The sequence below is a fragment of the Capra hircus genome, chromosome 10, assembly GCF_001704415.2.
Source record: "Capra hircus breed San Clemente chromosome 10, ASM170441v1, whole genome shotgun sequence".
Classification (NCBI taxonomy): Eukaryota; Metazoa; Chordata; class Mammalia; order Artiodactyla; family Bovidae; genus Capra; species Capra hircus.
The window spans coordinates 80008561-80028463 of NC_030817.1; the positions used below are offsets into that span (position 1 = coordinate 80008561).

General features: G+C 57.3%; 1 protein-coding gene and 1 long non-coding RNA gene across 2 annotated transcripts in view; one reads left to right on the forward strand and one right to left on the reverse strand.

Moving 5' to 3' along the window:
* Window positions 1916-19903, forward strand: part of LOC106502519 — a 31774-nt gene continuing 13786 nt past the window's right edge. Inside the window, exon 1 of the long non-coding RNA XR_001918739.1 lies at window positions 1916-1968. This is a non-coding gene — a long non-coding RNA (uncharacterized LOC106502519). The remainder of the gene's footprint in view (window positions 1969-19903) is intronic.
* Window positions 8271-19903, reverse strand: part of ZFHX2 (zinc finger homeobox 2) — a 28721-nt gene continuing 17088 nt past the window's right edge. Inside the window, exons 3-10 of the mRNA XM_018054606.1 lie at window positions 19246-19763; window positions 18440-18683; window positions 16945-17019; window positions 16463-16521; window positions 14750-14950; window positions 14281-14407; window positions 10403-13873; window positions 8271-10156 (exon numbers count right to left, since the gene is read on the reverse strand). Of these exons, the coding sequence (XP_017910095.1) occupies window positions 9177-10156; window positions 10403-13873; window positions 14281-14407; window positions 14750-14950; window positions 16463-16521; window positions 16945-17019; window positions 18440-18683; window positions 19246-19763 (5675 nt within the window). The 3' untranslated portion in view covers window positions 8271-9176. The remainder of the gene's footprint in view (window positions 10157-10402; window positions 13874-14280; window positions 14408-14749; window positions 14951-16462; window positions 16522-16944; window positions 17020-18439; window positions 18684-19245; window positions 19764-19903) is intronic.

The following is a 19903-nucleotide window of genomic DNA, read 5'->3' on the forward strand; positions in this document are numbered from 1 at the left end:
GGCTCTAGATCTATTTGAATCTGCTCCGGAAGTGGAAAAGGAGGAAAAAAAAAGAAACCACCACAGGCGCAGAGAGAAGAGAGCTCTCCCGGTACCCCACCCCGCCCCCACCCCACCCCAGCCACCCCTCCTCCCTGGCATGGGATTCATGGGCACCAGCTGAGGACAGGGTGCCCTCCCTTTGCCTGCCATAAACATTGGCACCGAGGACCCAGACTCAGAAGGACCCGACATTCCCAAAGAAAATAGTTTTCCTTTTAAGTTGCTTTGTAAAATATACATGTATCTGTTTTTTAAAAACATTGCACCCGTCTTGGTGTGAGGGCGAAGGCGAAGGAAAGAAGGTGACCGAGCCAGAGGAGACAGCACAGATGGCTTGGTGGTGGTATAGTGTGGTGAGTTGTGGGAGGATGAGAGGGGTCCGGCAGAGGTTGGGGGTGGGCGGAATGAGGACCCTGTTTTCCTCCCTTCGTTTTGCTGTGGATGAAGGAGAGAGAGAGAAAGAGAGAGAAAGGGGGTGGGGGGAGCGAGACAGATGGCAGAGTGGAGAGGCAGCAGCCAGTGCCGGCACTGCCCAGCCTGGGCGGACCCAGCTCCCCCCTCTGCCAGCCTCCAAATGCCACCCTTCCCCCATCCTCCCTCTCCCCATCCCCCCAGCTTGGCACTGATCTCGGAGAGAGAGGGAGGGAGGCTGGGCAAAGAGCATCTGTTCCCTCCATTCTCCCAGCTCCATCGGCTGCCAACCTAGGGCCATCGCCTGCCTCCATCACCCCTCCGCCCGCCTGCCTGCCCGCCTACCCACCCAATCCCAAATGGGTGCTGGATCAGGTGCCGAATCTGGCTGCCTCCTCGGGTATACCAGTCACTATGCATTGCTGTGTGTCTGCCACCGCTGCCTGGCACTCAAGGGGCCGTGTGTGTGTGTGTGTGTGTGTGTGTGTGCGCGCGCGTGCGTATGTGTACGCAGAAGTGAGTGCTATATGTGAGCCTCCTGGGCATGGGTGGGGGTTGGCACTGCGGTCGCCAGTCTAGTGTCCCACCCGAAGGACAGAGGGATGGGGTGGAAGGAGGGGAGAGGTTTGGGGCCTGGGCGAACAGAAGCAGGTGCCTGAGTTGCTTCACGCTGCCTGCTTACAGGCATGGCACTGCAGCTGCCACCCTTGTGCCTGTGGAGATGGAAGGAGGCAAATGGGGAGGGGGTGGTGGCGGGAGTCCTGGTGCTCTGGGAGGAAGGCTCGATACCCAGGAGCCATTGGCATCATATCTGTCAGGCTGGCGCTCCAAGCGGGTGCTGCGGGCATGGGCCCCAGGAGGCAGAGAGGAGGGGTAGGGGTGTTTCTGATGTCGCTGTCCATCTATAGCTCAGCTCTGGGAACTGGTTGGACTGTGAGGTGGTTAGTCCTGTTCCAGCCTGGGAACGTGAAGTGGTGGAGGGAGAGGCCAGGCAAGTGCCCAGAGAGCTTCTAAGAGCCAAGAGAAGAGGTTGTGCCACCGCTCCCCAGGGAGACTTTTTGGGCTGGCAGGCCAGCCTTTTGTTGGAGCACTGAAGAGGCAAGGGGACCTGGCAGGAGGCGGGCGGGTGCTGGCAATGAATGCCCAGGGAGCCTGGCACGGGCTCTGGTGTTGTGTGGAGTGGGGGAGGGTGGCAGTGCCTCTTGCCAATCTGGTTGAGAGGCTTGTGCCAGGAGTGAGAAGGGAGGAGGCAAGATGTTGGGTGTGAGAGTGTGTGAGTGTGTGTGTGTGTATGAGAGAGAGAGTTGTTTGGGAACACAGACTTTTTTCTGCCAGGACCTCCTTCCCTTTCCCTCTTAGGCATGGGGAGTAGAGCGACAGACAGAGAGAGGCGTGAGGACACAAAGGAGAAAGCACGCCATTGCCAAGACCCCAAGGAAGGAGGATGGAGAGGCTGGCAGTCCTGCCTGGCCCCCAGCCAGTTTCCTGCTAAAGATGGCCAGATCCTCTCGCCTGGTCTGTATATGTTACTCTGCGGGCGTGGCGGGGGAGGGAAGGGCTTGCTTGCTAGCCGGGATCTGGAATGAGAAGGGCACCTTGCTGTGGATCCCATTTGGACGCTCCACTCTAACAAGTTAGATGTCTGGTCTTCTCCCTAGGGCCCTCCGCCCCTCCCCACCTCCCTGCACCCCAGCCCCGTTTCATCTCCATCACCACCTGGGTCCTACCGCTTGGCACCCAACCAAGTAGATGCCGCCACGCTTGGCAGCGCTGCACTGGCACGTGAACGGCATCCCAGACCCTGGCACTGCAGCAAACCCAAAGCCGCCGAACATGCTCACGACTGCCACTTGGCGGCAGGGAGAGGGGCGCACACCGCATGCCAGGTACTGGGTGGAGCCCTGCTGTGGGGCAGCACAAGGATGGCCTCCACAGCGGGGATGGCCTCCACAGCGGGGCTGAATCTGAGCCCTCTAGTCAGCCCCGACTCCGCCTTCCTCCCAGCCAGAGCCCCCTGCCTTCTACCTCCACCACCTCCAAGAAAGGGGTTGAGGTGGTGCCACTATCCATATCTGAGCAGAGTTCCGAGGGAAGCTAGAGCATGGAGGGACCAGGGCACGTTCAAGAGTCATGGCCAAGGCGCCAGGCTGGTGGACTCCACTCCTGTCTGGGGAGCAAGGACAAAAGAAAAAAAATCTAAGAGGGCAAATGAGATCCCGGAGAGAGGCCAGCCAGCTCTGTTGTCACAAAGATGGTCCCAGGAGAGACTTGCAGGGAAAGACAAGAAAGAGGGAGGGGCCCTCAGGCCTTGCTGCTGGATCGCGGGGCGGCTGGCGCCTGGGTGGATTTCGTTCTGCCCTCTATGTGTGATTGGCTGATCTGTGGTTGAGTTGAACCGGTTCTTTCTCCCTTGTGATAAGGCCCATATTCGATAACAGTCCTAGAAAGATGGAGAGATGATCAAGGCCTAGAGTGGTGGAAAGGCGTAGGGAAGACAAAGGCACCTTGAACTTATCCTTCCAGAAAGACCACTGTGGGAGATTTTGTGTTTACAAATTTCTCCTTGGCTTCCCAGTTCAAGGTGGACAGATTTTTCTATTTTTGAAGTCCACTCTTGGAAGAGAGACCACAGATCAGCAATGAGCCCTCCGGGGTAGAACGGAAGGCTCTTAGGAGCAGAACCCCAGCATCTGTGGTAACAGAGACTGTCCCTGCACCTCCGATGCAGGGCCACCAGCAGTCCTGCTAAATTGGACTATGGGCCTCCATGTAGCAGGTTGGGCTTTCCTTGCTTCCTGGGTAGTCAGCGACTAGGAAGGTCTTCAAGTAGAAGAACTGGCGGCTCTGGATGATGCCATGGGAGCTTGGGTGGCTCTAATGAGGGTAGGACCTGCCCAGAGGCGAGTAAAGCCATTGCCCAGGCTGGGGGTATTCTGATTTCAGCACCTCTGGAAGTGGACACAGCTTCAGAAGGTGGTTTCCACAGCAGAGGAGAAAACAGGGAGGACTCAGCCAAGGGGGTGAGTGGGTGATGCCTGTAACTTTTTCCTGTTCAAGAACAGTCACCGTGAGCAAAAGACACAGACTTCCAAATGTCAGGGTAATGAGGAAGACAATCTGAGGTGATGCTAGCCCCCTGTGGCAGCCCTGGGTGTAGCAGGGTTGAGCCTTGGATGCTGGAAAGTGGTGACAGGTCACAGATGTCTGTGGGGCTAAACAATATACATCAGACGCTCAGACTTCAGAAAGCAGAATCACTTCAAGCCTGCAGAGAGGTTATGCTGCAGGCTGACTTAGTTGGTCTGCGGTGTGGTCTAGAAATGTGCATTTAAGACAAGCTCTCAGGTGACTGTGATGCAGAGGGACAAAACTCTTGAGAACACTGTCCTAAGAGATGGCAGTCACCTTAGAGGACAATTAATCAGGTCTGGATTTCCCACGTCTTTTGCATCTTCCTTCATTCTCCCCAACCATTTTTGTGTCCTTATGTGGTCACTGTGGTGGGATATACGTATTGTGGGTTGTGGGGATGTGTGTTTTAGGTGGGGGCAGCAGGAGGAAAAGGAGAGATTATGAGGTCAAATCAGGTAGATTGAACTTGTGAGAACTAGGTTTCTCACTGGCAGGCATTATTGCAGAAGAATCCCTCATGGGACGCTTTCAACCCCCAGGTTTGATGGTTGGCTGCCCTGTTTCTGAAACCTCACCACTGAGAACCCCTTAGGTTAGTGTTGTCGGGAGATGGCTGTCTGTGGCACAGGCAGTTGGGTGTGGACCGTGCAGCTCAGTACGGGCTGGGCTTCTTTCTGGAGGCAGGTGAGGGTCCCTGGAAGTGGAAGCAGGGCTCGGCAGAGGCCAGTGCTTAGTGAGTTGCAGCCGGTACGGCTGTTTGGGCACTTGCCGGGGCTCTCCTGGTTTGAGCGCAGTGGAGGGCAAGCTGGCAGAGAGGACATGCCGCAGGCTGGGATATCAGGGAGGGCCAATAGATGGACAGTGCTGAGCTCCTGCTGATGACTTGTTCCAGGCTTTTAGCCACTGTCTGTGTAAGAGTCTGTATGGCCAGGGTGGGTATGAGTCAATGCCGGTCAACTTCCCCCCGCCTCACCGTCTTTCTGGTCCACTGATAATCTACCTGCTTCTCTGCTAGCCTCTATCAGACACCTCACTGTGGCTGGGAGCTGCAGGAAGCATGAGGCTCAGACTGCTGACAGGGAATAATGCCGTTGACCCCTTGTCTCTCCTTTGTCTGAAGGCTGTGGGGATTCTCTACACGAAGGAAAACGGTGGGGTGTGTTCTCACTCAATTTTATGGTCTTCTCAGAGTTTATGTCTTTCCCTGGGAGGCTTCCTCTGAGGATCATTTCCCATCTTGCTCTAAATTTAATGAGTGGTGGTCTAGGTCTTCTGCAGACATCCTCTCTGGGTTTTCTTTCATTTGATCTTTTCACGATGTAGCCATGCTATAACGCTGTAACCCCTTGAGGCTGGGACACTAGACTTTCTTATCAGAGCCAGAGCTTCATTGGAATCAGGGCATTTCTTCCTTACTCAGTCCTCTAGGAATGACATCCTGAGGGCTTACAAGTTTCTTATTAGTTGCTCCCCAATACCTGGCCCTTCCTGTAACACAGGCTCCCAGCCCAGTTTACCCCTGTGTTTTCCCTGGAGTTTCTCTCTGGCTTCTCTTCTACCTCCCTCTTCCCAGCATCACACAGCAGAGGAGTTTAAGATCCTTTCCATGGATTAGTGGTCAACATTTGGTCACTCCTCCTGATACTGGTTACATTTCTCTGTTTATAAGCTTTTCTGAGTTAGTGTGTGAAGAAAACGGCTGTGTATTGGAGGGTGTTTCTACTAAACGGGAGGGCAGTTGGTGACTCTGGGGCATGGCCCTTGTGCCTGTAAGCCCGTGCAGCCTCTCCTTGCTGGCATCTGTGTGTATCCATGCAGCTTTCCACATGGTTCCGATGCTGTTTCTGAAGGTGTGCTTGCTTGTTCTGTTGGTGCCGTTGCGTTTGCAGCATGCTGTATTTCAGGTGTCTATGTCTATACAGGGGTGAATGATTAGATGGCCGAGTGATCAGAGTGACCGAGACTTGGGGGAACAGTGACGTGGTCTGAAAGCCCTGAATATGGTGAAGGAACAAACAGAAGGAATTAAGCAGGTGGGTGCCACTGTGCCAGGGGGAACTGGCTTTCTTGGCTCTTGTGCGTGCTTCTGTAAGTCGGGGCCAGGGGCCAGAAGGTCAGGGAAGAACAGCTCTCTTTCTGTGGTCCTCTTGCAGACTGACCCATTTGGCCAACAAGTCTTCAGATTTTCTTATGTTCTTCTACAGACTTTGATTTTTGCTCCTAGTTGAGAATTGGGTACCTTAAGCCATCCCCACATAGGCTCTGGCTTAGAGCAAAGACAGCTAAGATCACAATAAGCAGGATGGACCAGAATTTGGGTGCTTTAGGACTTATGTATGTCAGAAACCCTAGGCCTTTGCCCCAAGCCATGGAAGACCAATCTTACGAGCCATTGATTGAGGCTCACTCTAGAGCTGGGGGAGGAGCGGGGTGGGTACTACAGGATGTGGTGGACGTGCTGTATCCGCTACAGGAGTGGGTGTACTGCCCATGCAAGTTGGTCTACTGCTTCGCAGAAGCTACAGGTTTTAATCTGGGCAACTTGGCGTTCATCTGTAGCACTCTTCACAGGGCCATGCCGACTCAGCCTCTCTCCACAGAACTACCCACTCATGTAATCTCCAGAGCATAAGTGGAGGACTTGTCTCGGGAAGGGGTTGGGGAGGAATGCTTCACGCCACTGGGAACGTGGAATGGCACCTTCCAGAAAGAAGCATGTTGACTGACTTTAGTCAGCAGTTGGTCAGACTCTTGTGTCCCCAGATTATAGGATTCCTGGTAAGGACAGCTCCATAGTCAGCTCCAGTTCACGACTGTGAACATACATGGTGTCTTCGCACCAGGGAATCTGGGTGTAAGAAATTGTGTTGAAGAGCAAGAGGAGGATGAATCTGTGGCTGTATTAACTCCTGGAGAAAATATTCATGGTTCAAACTAAAGCCAACCTACCCTGGCTGTAAATCCCTAAAATGCATGATACCACACCTCTAATCATGCCACACCTGAGGTGTTTGCCAGTGTGTTTTTAAAAATATTTCCTTTTTTCCTACTCTTTTTTTTCTCCTAATTTTTGTTTGTAACTTTTATACACAAATCACATTCCCAGAAAGCACAGAGTGAAAGAGCTTCTTTCCTCATATACATGCTGCTAAGAAAATAATTTTATACACAGAATTTCAACAGGAGAGCGCAAAGGATAGGAGGTGTGCATGAGAGAAAAGTAGAAAGGTGGGGAAAAGGGAAAAGTGGGGGCTGCAAGAGAGAGCCCACGGTTGGGCAGTTTCACTCCTCTTGCCTGCATTTGTAACTGGTGTATTTAGCATCATAAGGATAACTAATCCACCCAACTCCTGATTTGCTAGAGTTGGAGCTTTTAATTTCAGAAATGAATGGGCCCAGAAGTGAGATTCACAGAACATAATAGGGACTGGGGACCGAGCAGTTTTCCCTCCCCTTCTCCCCTCCTATCTTTTCTGCACATGAGCCACTGCTTCAGCATAAATATGTTCGAGGAGTGACTGACAGACCACAAAATCAGTCCCAGGGCTGGCTGGATGAGCATGTGTGTATGAAATGGATAATGGTAGCAGAAGCAGCCTGAAGGGAGCATGTGGAAGGAAACCACCTAGAAAGGGGAGGTCTTAGGGGCAAGGGTTGGAGGAGAAGCCATCTGGAGGACTGGAAAGTTTCTTCAGGCTTTTCTCTGCTAAAATACCTGCTTTTCCACCCAGTGCCACGGCAGGTAGGCTTTGAGGTTGCCACAGTTACCACTTGATTCTTACAGAAAAACAAGCTTAAAGGTGGTTAAAGGTTAAACCCTTCTTCTAGCTGATTCCTCATCTGTTGGTTCCCTGGGGGATCTCATCCTATCAAAGATTGACCTTGGGCTTCAGTCATCTCCTTGCCCACCCAGCTCCTTGGATGTCATCAGCTCTAGGCCCTATGAGCCTCATAGGGAGCACCTCTTTTGGGGGGTACCTCCAGAAGCTGCTGCTTCCTGGAGGAGGTAGATGTGGCTGGAGGAAGCTGGAAGCCAGGGCAGAGGATAGGGTTGGGGGGTTAAGAACACAGATGGGGAGGAAGGGTTCAAGAAGTGCCAGAAATGTGAAGGGGGCACCAGGAAGGGAACAGAAGAGTTTTGTGAAAGAAGTGAATGAGTAGATGGAGGCAACTACATGAAAGATTCAGAAACCTGACTGCCCAGTCCAGCCCACCCCTTTCCTCCTGAGATGGCCAAGCCACTTTCAGTGACACTGACTTTTCTAACCCACAGCTGAGAATGAGGGGATGTTACCTGTCCTGAGAAAATACTCAGTTCAGGGGCAAGGATGGGTCTCTCCCAGCTTCCAGGTAAAGGTGGTTAAAGGTTAAACCTTCAACCTTTTTCCCAATACCAGCTTGTGGCTGGGCACAGTACGGGGCAGGGCTATACTGCTGGCAGTCTCCAGGACCGCTGTACCCAAGCAAGGACTAAAGCCATTGATCTTCCAGAGACAAGGTAGTTCAAAGAAACCCTTAAAATGGGGTGGGGTGGGGAGTGACACAAACAGGAAAAAAAAAAAAAACAACACTTGTTTGATGGGAGAGTTTTCAGGCTTTTTTTTTTTTTTCTGTTTTCCAAGTTTGTCATTAGTTCATTCCTCTGGTCTGGTCTCTCCATCTCTCCCACACGAGAGTTCGTACTCTCTCTCTCTTTTTTTTTTGGTTGTGTGTGTGTTTCAGTTTTTTTCAAAAGAACTTTGGATTTGCCGTTGGTGGGCGCCAGTCCCAGAGGCTGGATCCCCACGTGGCAGGGCTGGGACAAGGGGCAGGCCCACGGCTGCTGAGAGGATCTCTGTGTTTAAAGCCTTTGAGAATAAGTTAACTGCAGTTCCCAGGGTGCAGGGTGGGGGTTGGCAGAGGGGTTCCTGGTGGCGGCTTTGCCTAAAGTCCAGGCCGCAGGGGCTCCCCTGTCCCGTGAGGCGGGCGGGCTGTGAGGAGAGTGAGCTGGAGCACCTCTCCCTGCTCACCTCCAGTTTGGTTAGAGTTTCGTGGGCTCCCTGCCCATCTCAGGCTTCAGCCTTGGGAGCCAGCTGAGTATTTGGGAAGAGTTTGTGAGCTGTATGGTACTCTGGCCAAGGGGGGAAGGAAAAAGAAGGGGAAATGGCAAAGTTTATTTTCCTTCCCCCTTCTTTGTCTTGGGTTTTCTTGTTTTCCTTTCTTCCTTTTTTTTCTTTTGGCGTTTTCTCAGTCAGTGGAACAGCATGGTTATAGGAGTTGGAGGGGTGACTGGGAATTCAGTAGGAAAGAGGAAGATGAAACCAAGGAGAGACTGTGCCTGGTGGGCAGGCGGACGTTAATGGATAATCAAGATGGGAAGATGGGTGTGTGCGCCCATGGAGACCAAGGGGCAAGAATTTGCGAAGGGTCGGCGGGGGTGGGGGAGGAGGCAGGATTCTGCTGGAGGTGAGGTGTGAAGCCCACTGGAGGTGGGAACTGAGAGTCCCGTGAGGTGGGCGGGGCCGGGGGTGAAGAATTTGAGCTCCCCACACACCCCTTGGAGTAAGAGGAGACCTAAGGCCCTCCCTTACCCCACATCTTGGTTTATCTGTTTATAAAGCTAGAAGCGTAGAGGTAGTAGTCGTTTTGGGGTTGGAGTCCGTGTGAGGTAATCTTGCTTCCTCTTTGGCAAAAGCCACCGCAGCTGTGGCGGCAGTGGCAGCGTTGGTGGCCGTGCCAGGTGGGCCCCCCGGGGGCGGGGCCGCCTTGCGCCTGTGGGCCGAGGAGCGCAGGTGCGAGGCTAGGGCCTCTCGCCCGCTCAGCAGCACCTCACATGCCAGGCAGTGGTAGGTACAGACGGGCACCCGCAGCGGGGGGGGCACGGAGCCCCCAGAGCCCCGCCCAAAGAAGCAGAAGGATCTCTGGTGAGCAGTGGCCGGGGCTTCCCCATCAAACGCCATCTTGCACTGGCGGCACAGGTAGCGGTGGGTCACATCCACGGTGGAGATGCCAGGGCTGCCCGTCAGCAGCTCATCGGCCTCCCCAGCCTCCCCCTCCCTGGGAGCAGGCAGTTCGGGTGGCTTCGGAGGCGCTGTGGCTGTGGGCTCGGGGGCCTGGGGCGGTGGCTGGAGGAGGGCGTTGGGGAGCAGTCCGATGAGGGTCTGAGGTATCACCGGGTTCATGGGGAACAGCCCCTTTTTCATGCCATAGAGCTGCTGGAAGTAGGCTCCCGGCAGCTGGGGGCCAAAGACCGCTGGCGGTGTGGCACCCCCTGCAGGAGGCAATGGGAAGGGCAGAAACTGGCCCCCCAACAGGGCTGGAACAGTAGCCTTCAATGCTTTGAGGTTCTTGAGGGCGTCAGCGGAGGAGTTGGTGGGGGCTGCGACTGGCTTTCGCTCACCAGAGACCTTGTCCCCAGAGGGTTCAGGGGGTGGGCCCGGGGCAGAGTCAGTGGTGCCTGCTGGAGAGGGCTTGGTTTGGTCAGGAACTGGTCTCTGAGGTAAAGGGCAGCCTGGGCCAGCGGTCTGGACCACTGTGGTAGCAGGTAGGACCGAAGTGGCGAGGCCAAGGAGGCCTGAGGAGGCTGCAGGGCCTAGGAAGATGAAGAGTGTCGATCAGCCACCTCCCGGCACCACCATCCTGCCTGCTGGAGATGACCTCCTGCACGCTCAGGCCTTCCACCACCTAGCCTCCATGCTCCCTTCCCTCCCACACCAGTAGGAAACACAGGGAGGCCCAGGAGGAGACTGGAGGCAGAGGAGTCAGGAAGGAACAGGAAGGACACCCCATTAGAAGGAGATGCCCTCTGAAGCCCAGCTCCTCCCAAGCTCTCACTCACCTGAACTGAAAGGAGCTAGGCTGCCCAGTGGGGGCTGGGCCAGAGCTGGGCCAGACAAGAGGACCGGGGCCAGGCGAGGCAGGGCTGGGGCAGCCCCGAGGGGCACAGAGGCAGGTGCGGTGGTGGGCGGAGCCTTGGGAGCCGGGGGTGCCTCAGGTGCCGGTGCCAAGTCGTAACACTTGCTTTCACTCTTCAGCTGGGCTCGGACTGCCTCCTTAAGCTTGGCCAGGTGCTGGCGGGAAAAGAGATGGCCTCGGCAGGAGACATAGAAGTCATATTTGACGTCACAGTAGGGGCAGTCAGTGCGCTGGGCTGCCAAGGGGCTCTCACTGCTGCCCCCAGCCCCACCAACTGCTGCCCCTTGGAGCTTGGCCTTCTTCTCCTTGGCGCGAGCATTCTGGAACCAGACCTGGATGACTCTCTTGGGCAGCCCGATCTCCTCGCCCAGCACCTCGCACTCCTGCATGGTTGGGGTGCGGTAGGCCTCATAGCAGGCTTTCATGATCTTCAGCTGCAGGCTGCTCATCTGGGTCCTATAGCGCCGCTGCCCCATCCCATCTGGAACTCCACCCCCACCTCCTGGGCCCCCACTGGTCCCTCCAGCCCCAGGGGACTCTGGTTCGGCCAGACTGGAAGCTGACGAATCACTTAAATCCCCTGCTGATGGACTGCAGGCCTCACTCTCTGGAGAAGCTTTTGATGGCTCCTCTGGGCCCTCGTCCTCACAGGGTGGAGGGGGAGCTGGGAGAGGTAGAGGTGGCTCTGGTGTCAGAGTGGGGGCCTCTTTCCCAGGTGGCAGGAAAGGCAGGGGCCCGGCAGCTGGGGTGACCGTGGCGTAGGGAAGAGCAGGCGCATCTCTCTTAGGGGCCTCCCTCCCAGCCCCGTCATCTGCCTTGCCCAGCAAGAGGCTGAACTTGGGGAAGGGTGCAGGGCTGGGTGTGGCGGGGGGCTTGACTGCCGGACTGGGCACTCCCCCAGGGGTGCTGCGAAACTGGCCCTTGCGCTCCCGCGCCCTGGTGTTCTGGAACCAGACCTGCACCACGCGCTTCTTGAGCCCCACCTCCTCGGAGATGCAGTCGAGCATCTTGCGTGTGGGGTTGGAGTCCTGCATGTACCAGCGGTACAGGATCTCCAGCTGCTCGGGCAGGATGGTGGTGCGCAGGCGCTTATCCCTGGGGGGCTCGCCCTCCCCACCCACCCCCGCTTCACTGCCCGTGGGGGACAGGCTACCGTCCTCGTGCTTCCGTTTGAGGGGTGGCCCTGGCACTGGCGAAGTGCCTGCCACCAGGGGGTTTCGCTCCCCAAACACCAGCATGGGCAGGTCTAGGAGGTGGGGGGCAGTGCTGGGCTGCACGGGTGGCAGGAAGTGGAGCCGGCAGTGGTTGGCCAGGAGGTCCTGGTTGGGGAAAGACAGGGCGCACTGGTCACAGGTGTGGACTGGGGAAGGCGAGGGAGGGGCCCTGCCTTCGGGCTCTTTGCCCTCTGGCATTGTGGCCTCTGCCTGGCCCAGCTCCTCCCTGTCTGAGGGTTCTGGTGGTGGGCCCTCAGGCCCTGCTGGGGGCTCTGGGCCCTGTTCCTCCTCTGCGACATCTTCTGCCTCTTCCTCTTCTTCCCCTCTCTCTACCTCTTCCTCCTCCTCGTCAGCAGGCTGGTCGTCATAGCATTTCTTGAGGTGCCGCACCAAGTCAAAAACACAGGAGAAGGTGGCGTGGCAGCGCCTGCAGCCGGAGGCTCCCCCGGTGCCTCCTCCACTGGGTGCAGGCCCACCATCACTGGCATTTTTACGAGCTTTCTGGCGGGCGTTCTGGAACCACACCACCACCACACGGCTAGCCAGACCCAAGAGGCTTGCGAGCCGCTCCACCTCGCCGTCCTTGGGGTAGGCGCTGGTCTCAAAGAAAGACTGCAGGGCTTGGGTCTGAAACTCTGTGAACTTGGTTCTGGAGAAGCGGCGGCCCGCAGGCACCAGGGGAGGAAGATTCCCTCTGGCACTTTCATCCTCCTCTGGGGGCCAGCGTCCTCCGGCCCGGCCTCGCTCCTCAGGGGGACGGGCCCCCCCTGCGTCAGGCTCTGGGACCAGGAAAGGTGGGCCCAGTTGGGGAGCAGGGGAATCCAGGGGCCCGTCGGGCGGTTTGGGGGACTCTGCAGGGGGCGGGTAGAGGCTATCATAGCTCTTGCGAAACTGAGCAGCGTATCGGCTCAGGGCCTCAAAGGGCAGAAAGCGGCGGTGCACGTGCTCCTCGTGTGTCTTGAGGATAAGCATATTGGAGAAGAGTTTCCCACAGGCCCTGCAGGCCAACTTGTCCCCGCCCCCCAGGGCCTCTGGGGGGGGTGGGGTCGGGGGTGGGGGCACAGCCTGTTTTCCTTCGTTGTACTGGATCACCAGCTCAAACCCGAAGTTTTCTAGAAGGGCTTTGGCTGCGGTGCGGGCTGCCTCGTTGGGTGTTGGGTGTGGGGGAGAGGGGGGCCCTGCCTCAGCCCCCTCTTCTGTCGTAGGGGGCCGCTCCCACTCTTGCTCGGCCAGCTCAGCCTTCGGAGGCGGGGGTGGGGGAGGAGGGGCGGCCGCTGGCAGGGACAGCAGGGGTGCAGGCCCAGCCAGTGCTAGCTTGGGCCCTACCTTGAAGTCGTGGAGGTAGAAAGGCAGGAGCAGCTGCTGCTGCTGGAGCTTAAGCAGTGACTCTGGCATGAGAGGGAAGGGGGGCAGGACTGGAGGGGTGAAGAGCGGGGCTGGGAATCGGTGCAGGTCCAGGGGAGGCGGGGGAGGGGACAGGAAGGGCAGTCCCGATAGGAAGCCGCCAGGCTCAGGGCCCTTCTTCTCAGGGCCTGCCTCCCCCTCAGTCTCGCCTTCCTTGGGCTCTTCGGGGCCTCGCTCTGGCCCCTCGGCCTTGACGTCGGTCTTGGCTCCCCTGGAGCGAGTCTGGTGCAGGACGGAGCGCATGTGGATCTCCAGGGTGGAGCTCTGGTTGTAGGAGACGCGGCAGACTGTGCACTTGAAGGGCTTGTCTGTGGCGGCAGCGGTGGCAGGCGTGGCGCCAGCTTCTCGTGCTGGGCCGGAGGGGTCAATGGCGGCCTTCTTCATCTTGTGCAGGTGGGAGACTGAGTTATAATGGACCAGGAGAATGTTCTTCTGCGTGAAGGACTCCTTACACACAGTGCACTTGTAGGGCCGAGCAGGGTCGAGGAATTTGTCCAGGGCAAAGTTGGTGGTCTTCCGATAGGTCAGAGGGTGTCGAGAGTCAGCTGGAGCTGGCTCTGCAGGGCGGGGCTCCCCACCAGCCCCCTCTTCCTCCTCAGCCATGGCGGGTGGAGGCGCTACTTCCTCAGCTTGGGCATCAGGACGAGGGGCTGGAGACTGGGCTGGAGATGGGGGCTGGTCAGGGCTTCCCGTGGGCTTGTCTGGGGCATCAACTGAGGGTGGGGGAGGCTCAGGAAGAGGATCGGGACTGGCTTCTGGGGTCAGTTGAGGGCCTTCTAGGGGAGAGAGAAGGGGGTGCAGTGAGAAGGGAACCATTTCTGAGTCAGACCCCACCCACTTAACATCTAGGGTAACTCCTCCTGGCTTCGGGCTTCCCAGGTGGCGCTAGTGGTAAAGAGCCCGCCTGCTGGTGCAGGAGACATAAGAGACGTGGGTTCGATCCCTGGGTTGGGAAGATCCTCTGGAGGAGGGCATGGCAACCCACTTCAGTATTCTTGCCTGGAGAATCCCCATGGACAGAGGAGCCCGGCGGGCTACAGTCCATGGGGTCACAGAGAGTCAGACACGACTGAAGGGACTTAGCACACATGGTCCTTGCCTCAGTTGTCTTCAGATCTACTTCGTTCAAGGAACCCAGGTCCCCTGTCCTGCCACCTTGGGAGGTCTGCCATCCAGTCCTTACCTGCGGCGTGTGCTCTGCTGGGCACAGGCTCCGGTGCGGGAGAGGGGGGCTCTGGGCCATCTCCCAGAGGGCTTAGAGCAGGCCCGGGCAGCACTTTGGTCATCAAGGTCATCTCTACAGTTGTGGCCTGAGATGGAAGAGCGGTCAGTGACTTCTCCCCACTGGCCCTCTACTCCAGACCCCCCGGCTCCACGCGTGGTCATGCCCAGCCTAGCTCTGGGCTCCTCTAACTTCCCACCTAACCCCTGGCTGCGGCCTCTGCTGTCCTACAGCCTCAGCCGTGCCTGCAGTGGAAGCCAGCTCCTCGCACGCCTCAGTGGTGCTTCCTCACCAGCGGGCAGAGGCTGCCAGACAGGTTCAGCCCCCAGGTTGCCTCCAGCTCTCGACTCCTGTCAGATCCCCACAGAGCCACTTCCTTCAGCACACACTCCCAGCCACACAGCCACTGGCCCCCGCCCCCCGGACTCACCACGAGCAGCAGCCTCTCCACACACTCGGGCACCACGTTGTGGAGGTGGCTGAGGTGGAAGTGCAGGGCAGGCCGGCCCACCAGCTGCTCCTGGCATAGCGGGCACCGGAACGTGGGCTGCACCGCGTGCTGGGAGAGCGCGTGAGCCCTCACCTGCTCGGACTCCGGGCTCAGGAAGCTGCAGTATGGACAGCAGAATGCCTGGGGGCACACGGGTGGGGTGTCAGGGACGGGGGGCCCCACCACCTCTGGGCCCTGGGGTTTGTGGACGTGGCCAGGTCCCCGCTCCTGATGGAGGAGGAGCCCCAGTCCTGAAAGCTGATTCCACTCTTGCTTCCCTCCTACGGGAACAAAGGCCCAGGCTGAACTGCCCTCGCCTGCCTTCCTCAGCCTGCCCTCCGCTCCGGTCTCCTTCATCCCGGTTCCTCTCTCTCCGTCTCTGCTGCCTACTCAGGTCTCCAGCTGACACAGGGCCCTGTCCCTACCCCTCTGGTTTAGTTTTCTTTTCTTACCTGCCCCCACCCTGTCTGTATCTGCTCCATGAAATGCCACCCTCCCCTCTGGCACTTCCTGGACCCCACAGGCTCCCTGCCCGCTCTGCCTCTCTGAGGAGCTGGCGCTCCCTACCTGTCTGCTCAGAAGCCGCCTCATTCTCCCTCAGAGACTCAGCAGCTCCCACTTTCTCCGCCTGCCTTTTTCTCCCCTTCCCTTTTTAATGTAAACAAACACGACAGCTCCCCCAGTGGCCCAGAAGAATTCTGGCCTGGCTTGGCTGGCACATTCCTGCCCACACCTCCAGAAGGCGGGGCAGAGAGGCCCCTCTGCTTTGGCCTTTGTCACCTGACTGCCTGACCTCCAGCCTGCATTTCTGTCTTCCCGGCTCACTTCCTCCCGTTGCCAGTGCCATTGGTCCAGGACTGTACGTCAGGGAGGGAATGGCCAGAATGGAAGGGTATCCAGATGCTCAGCTTAATGCACTCAGGCCTGGGAGTGGACATCTCGAAGTCAGGATGCAAGGGAGCCGAGGACATATGCCGTTAACTGCAGTGTCTGCAGTCATAACACACACGGTGTATGCGGCCCAGTGTGGAGAGCTGGGAGGCAGGGGGTGGCACCTCAAGACCAGAGGCTGGGGATCCCCCCAGAGTCAACCTAAATTACCCTTGGGCCCTGCCTAGGTCAGGCATCCAGACTGGCAGAGCTTGCTGTCCGGATCACCTGGGTCAATGGGCCAGTTTCTGCCCCAGGAAGGAGGTGCCAGGGCAGTGCCAACCAGGGCTCTCTAGGAGGTGAACTTCATGCCTCACCTTTCTACTCCCAACAGAAATAAAGAGCTGGGCAGCAGCTAATGTTTTATTTTTGCCTTTCTCTTTTCGTTTCTTTACTTCTTCCCTCCCTCCATCTACTTCCAGTCTTTCCTCCCCTCAATAGAGTTTCTTTCATCACCTTTCCCTCAAATTCCCACCATTGCTTTCTGTTTGTTATCTTCCTTGTGCTCCACCCCTCAGGGTCAACTGTGCTCACATATGTAACCAGACCTGGGTGCGGAATTGTTGTATTCAGAGTGACATGAGTCACAAGCATGACAGAATTAAGTCTACCTTCGGTCTGAAATCCCTTGTCTGTAAAGATCTACAGTTCAGCCTTTAGAGTGTGAGCAGATCTCAGTAAATCAGAGCCCCCCCAGCTCTTCCCCGTTACCCCAGTTCTGACCGTGGTCTGGCTGGTACTGTCTCCAGGAGGGCCAGTCTTGTTCTCTGCCTCTTCAGAAACTGAAGATGAAAAGAGAGACTCAGAGACTGTGACAGCCCTCCCTCTTCCTTTCACAGACCCCGGGCCCTTAAGATGGTCTGATTTGTAGCGCAGGGCTTGCAAGGTAGAGGGTGGGCCCTGGAGAAAGGGAGGAAGAGCGGAAAACTACAGAACTGCACTCGAGCAGGGAGCTGGGCTTGGCAGGGCTGACCCCAGGCTGGCGGGATGGCCAGAGGGCGGAAGCACCCGGCTCTCTGTGGCTCCGCCTCCCTTCCCTTTTGATCGTGGTAGCTCCTTCAGCACCGGAGGCCTTGCTGGGTGTCTGGATTACCGAGAGGTTCCATGAGCACCTCAGAATATATGAGAATTGTGGGGTGGGGGGGGGGTGGTGGTGGTGAGGAGGACAAGGGATGGAGGGAAAATGGGCCAGATGAGCAACTCACCCAACTGTTCTGTCTTATTCTGGGCATCTTTCTCAGGGGTGGGTGGCCCAGCTAAGAGGGTGACAGGAGTCTTCCCTGTGTAGGATGAAGGGAGAGTCAATTTAAAAGGATGAAGCACTACAGAAGGGAAGGAAAAGGGCAGAGGAAGCAGGACAAGCAGCCAGGCAATGAAGGAGAAGATGGGTAGATAAATCAGTAGGCAGGAGAAGACAAAAAAACTGCCGAAAAGAAATAAAGAGTCTGAGGGGCAAAATTACAGTGTTAGGACTGGTTACTGTTGTTTTAGTCCCTAAGTTGTAGCCTATTGTTTTGCGACCCCTTGAACTTGATTGCCAGACTCCTCTGTCCATGGGATTTCCCAGGTAAGAATACTGGAGTGGATTGCCATTTCCTTCTGCAGGGCCCAAGACGTCTTTGTGAGTCTAGCCCTGACACTTAAAAGATGAGGGAACAAGCCCAGCAGTAGACAGGAACAAGACCAAACTCAGCTCCCTGTCTTGACTGATCCTGGAAGCAAGGGAGCCCAGAAATGTAGTGAGAGGCACCAAAGTGGGGAGGTGAGGTTGAAGGGAAGCAGCTGCAGTGAGTAGGAGGCGGCAGGTCTGGCTGGGAAAGGAGATTACCACTCAAGCAAGAATTGACAGATGTGTAGGAATTTATTTTCAGTGGCGGCCTAATTAAAGTGTTAAAGTTCCTTAACTCCATTCAGCCCTGCGCCGGAATCGTTCGCTATTGATCTGGGCCCCTCCGGCACTTAACTCCAGCCAGTGTATTGGCAATTCAATTAGCACCAGTCAATGCTGCCTGTTCCTGGTTCTTGCTGCCTGTGCCCTCACCCTCACCCACCGCCGGCCCCTGCAAAGCCCGGATGCCTGTGCCCACGAGTCATAGTCCCTTTCAGGCTCTTCTGCACTCCCTGGATCAGTGGTACCTAGAAGGCTGTTCCCAGTCTCTCTGGTACAATCGCAGCCGCCTAAGGGGGGCCCTAAGCCCAGCCTTGGGGCTGAAGAGCTCCTCAGAGACAGGAAGAGGCTGGGGAGCTCATCAAGAGCATCCCATCCTGCTGCCTTTGGGCCACGCCCCCGGCTCCCACCTCCTCTGACAAGTCTTGGCCCAGCCCAAAGCTGTCTATTGTTTTTCTGTTCTCCCTTCTCCTTCCTAACCAGCTCCTGCCACCCCACCCCAAAACCCCCAGCCAGCACACCGGTCATTACTCAGACTCACTGGGTGGTTCCTTCTCACCTCCCTCCCTGCTCTATTTCTCCACTCCACAAAATCTCTGCTCTTCTCTTCCTTCTCCTCCAGTAGCCTCTCGTCCCCACTTCCCTCGGCTGCCCCAGTGTCCCTGAAAGCGAGTTCAGCACCCTTCACGGCACCTTTCCACGTGCTCTGGACTGCACACAGACCCGTTTCTCGTCCCTGCGCCACTCTCTCCTGGGCTCCCTGCTCCTGCCCGGGCCTCCCTTCCCTTCCTCTCCTGTCCCCTCTTCCTCACCGTGAGGCCGGAGCTGCCCATGGCTGAAGCTCAGGATGCTCTGAAGAGCCGGGAGCCCCTCATCAGCCGCGGGGCCGCTCTGTAGCAGCTGCAGGCGCCGCTGGGCCTGGGCGTCTCGGTGGGCAGGTGCCCGCAGGTGCTGCAGCACCGCGAGGCGGGAGGGCGTCTCCCAGGCGCACAGCAGGCAGCGGAACAGCCCCAGTTCCGGCCCCGCGGTCGCGGTCCCCTCCATCTCCAGCAGAAACTGAAAGCATGGAAAGAGGCTACTCAGGCCCAGAAGGACGGACACCCCCGATTCCAGGGGGCTCCTCTGCTTCCCCCAGGGGAGCCTGACCAGCAGCAGCACCCCCACTTCCCTTCCTCCCTCTTGAGCCCTTTTCTTTCCTTTGGCCACCTTAGTGTGACTGCTTTTGCTCCCCTGCCTCCCTTTCTTCCTCCCACCAATCCTGGATTTCCTCCTAGTGTACGAATAGAATCGGTTCTGTCTTCTTGAACTTCTGGTGACGAGATGGACTGAGCAGACACGAGAACCCTCCCCTCTAGTCCCAAACACGAGAAAAGCTGAATAAAGTACTGGAGTCACCTGGTCAGAATCCACCATCCTTGTTCTCTTTCTCCACATCTGACTCCAAATAGCTTTTACCCTGGTGCCCGGGCCTTCTTTCTCCAATTCCGCTCCCCTGGGTTTCTGCATCACTTTCTCACTCTGCATCTCCTCACTCCATCCCAGTCCCCTTTTCCTCCTCTCTCTCCCCCAGGCTCTGCGCAGTGTCCTTCAGATTCCAGACCTCCTGCCCCACTCTCACCTTATAGATCTGGCTGTTCTCTTCATGGGCCGCCCCCCGGGCATGCAGCCGCATCTTCTCCTTGCTGTTGGACTCAAAGTCACAAATGTTGCAGCGCAGGTGCAAGGTGGCGACAGAGCCATAAGGAGCCCCGTCTCCCAGAGGCACTGGGGAGGGGGTGCCCATGGGCCCACCCCCCTCCCGCAGGTGGGCTGCCAGCTGGTACTTCTGAGCATGTTTGTCGGTCTTGAGGTGGAGCTGGAAGTTGGCCTTGAGCTGGGTGCCATAGCAGCAGAGCTTGCAGCGGTGGGTGTCACCGGCCACCTCCTTCCATTCGGCCTCCGGGAGGCTCCGGCCCATGCTGCAGTGGTAGAGCAGCAGCTCCAGGCTGTCTGTGCTGAAGGCCTGGCACACCAGGCAGCGGAACACCTTCAGGGACGGGCTGTCGTCTGGGGGTGGCGAGGTGGGCAGCCCTTCAGACAAGGCTCCCAGGAGCTGACTTTGAGGCAGGTGGGTGTCTGGGGAAGGGCTTCCAGGGGCTAGGAAACAGAGACAGGTTAGTGACCCCGGGAAAGAATGGGGCAGGATGGGCTTGCTGTGTGGCAATGGAGGGGTGGGTGCTGAGGGAGCTAGCATTACCCAAGGGTGGGGGTGCTGGCCCTCGGGAGAAAGCAGGGAA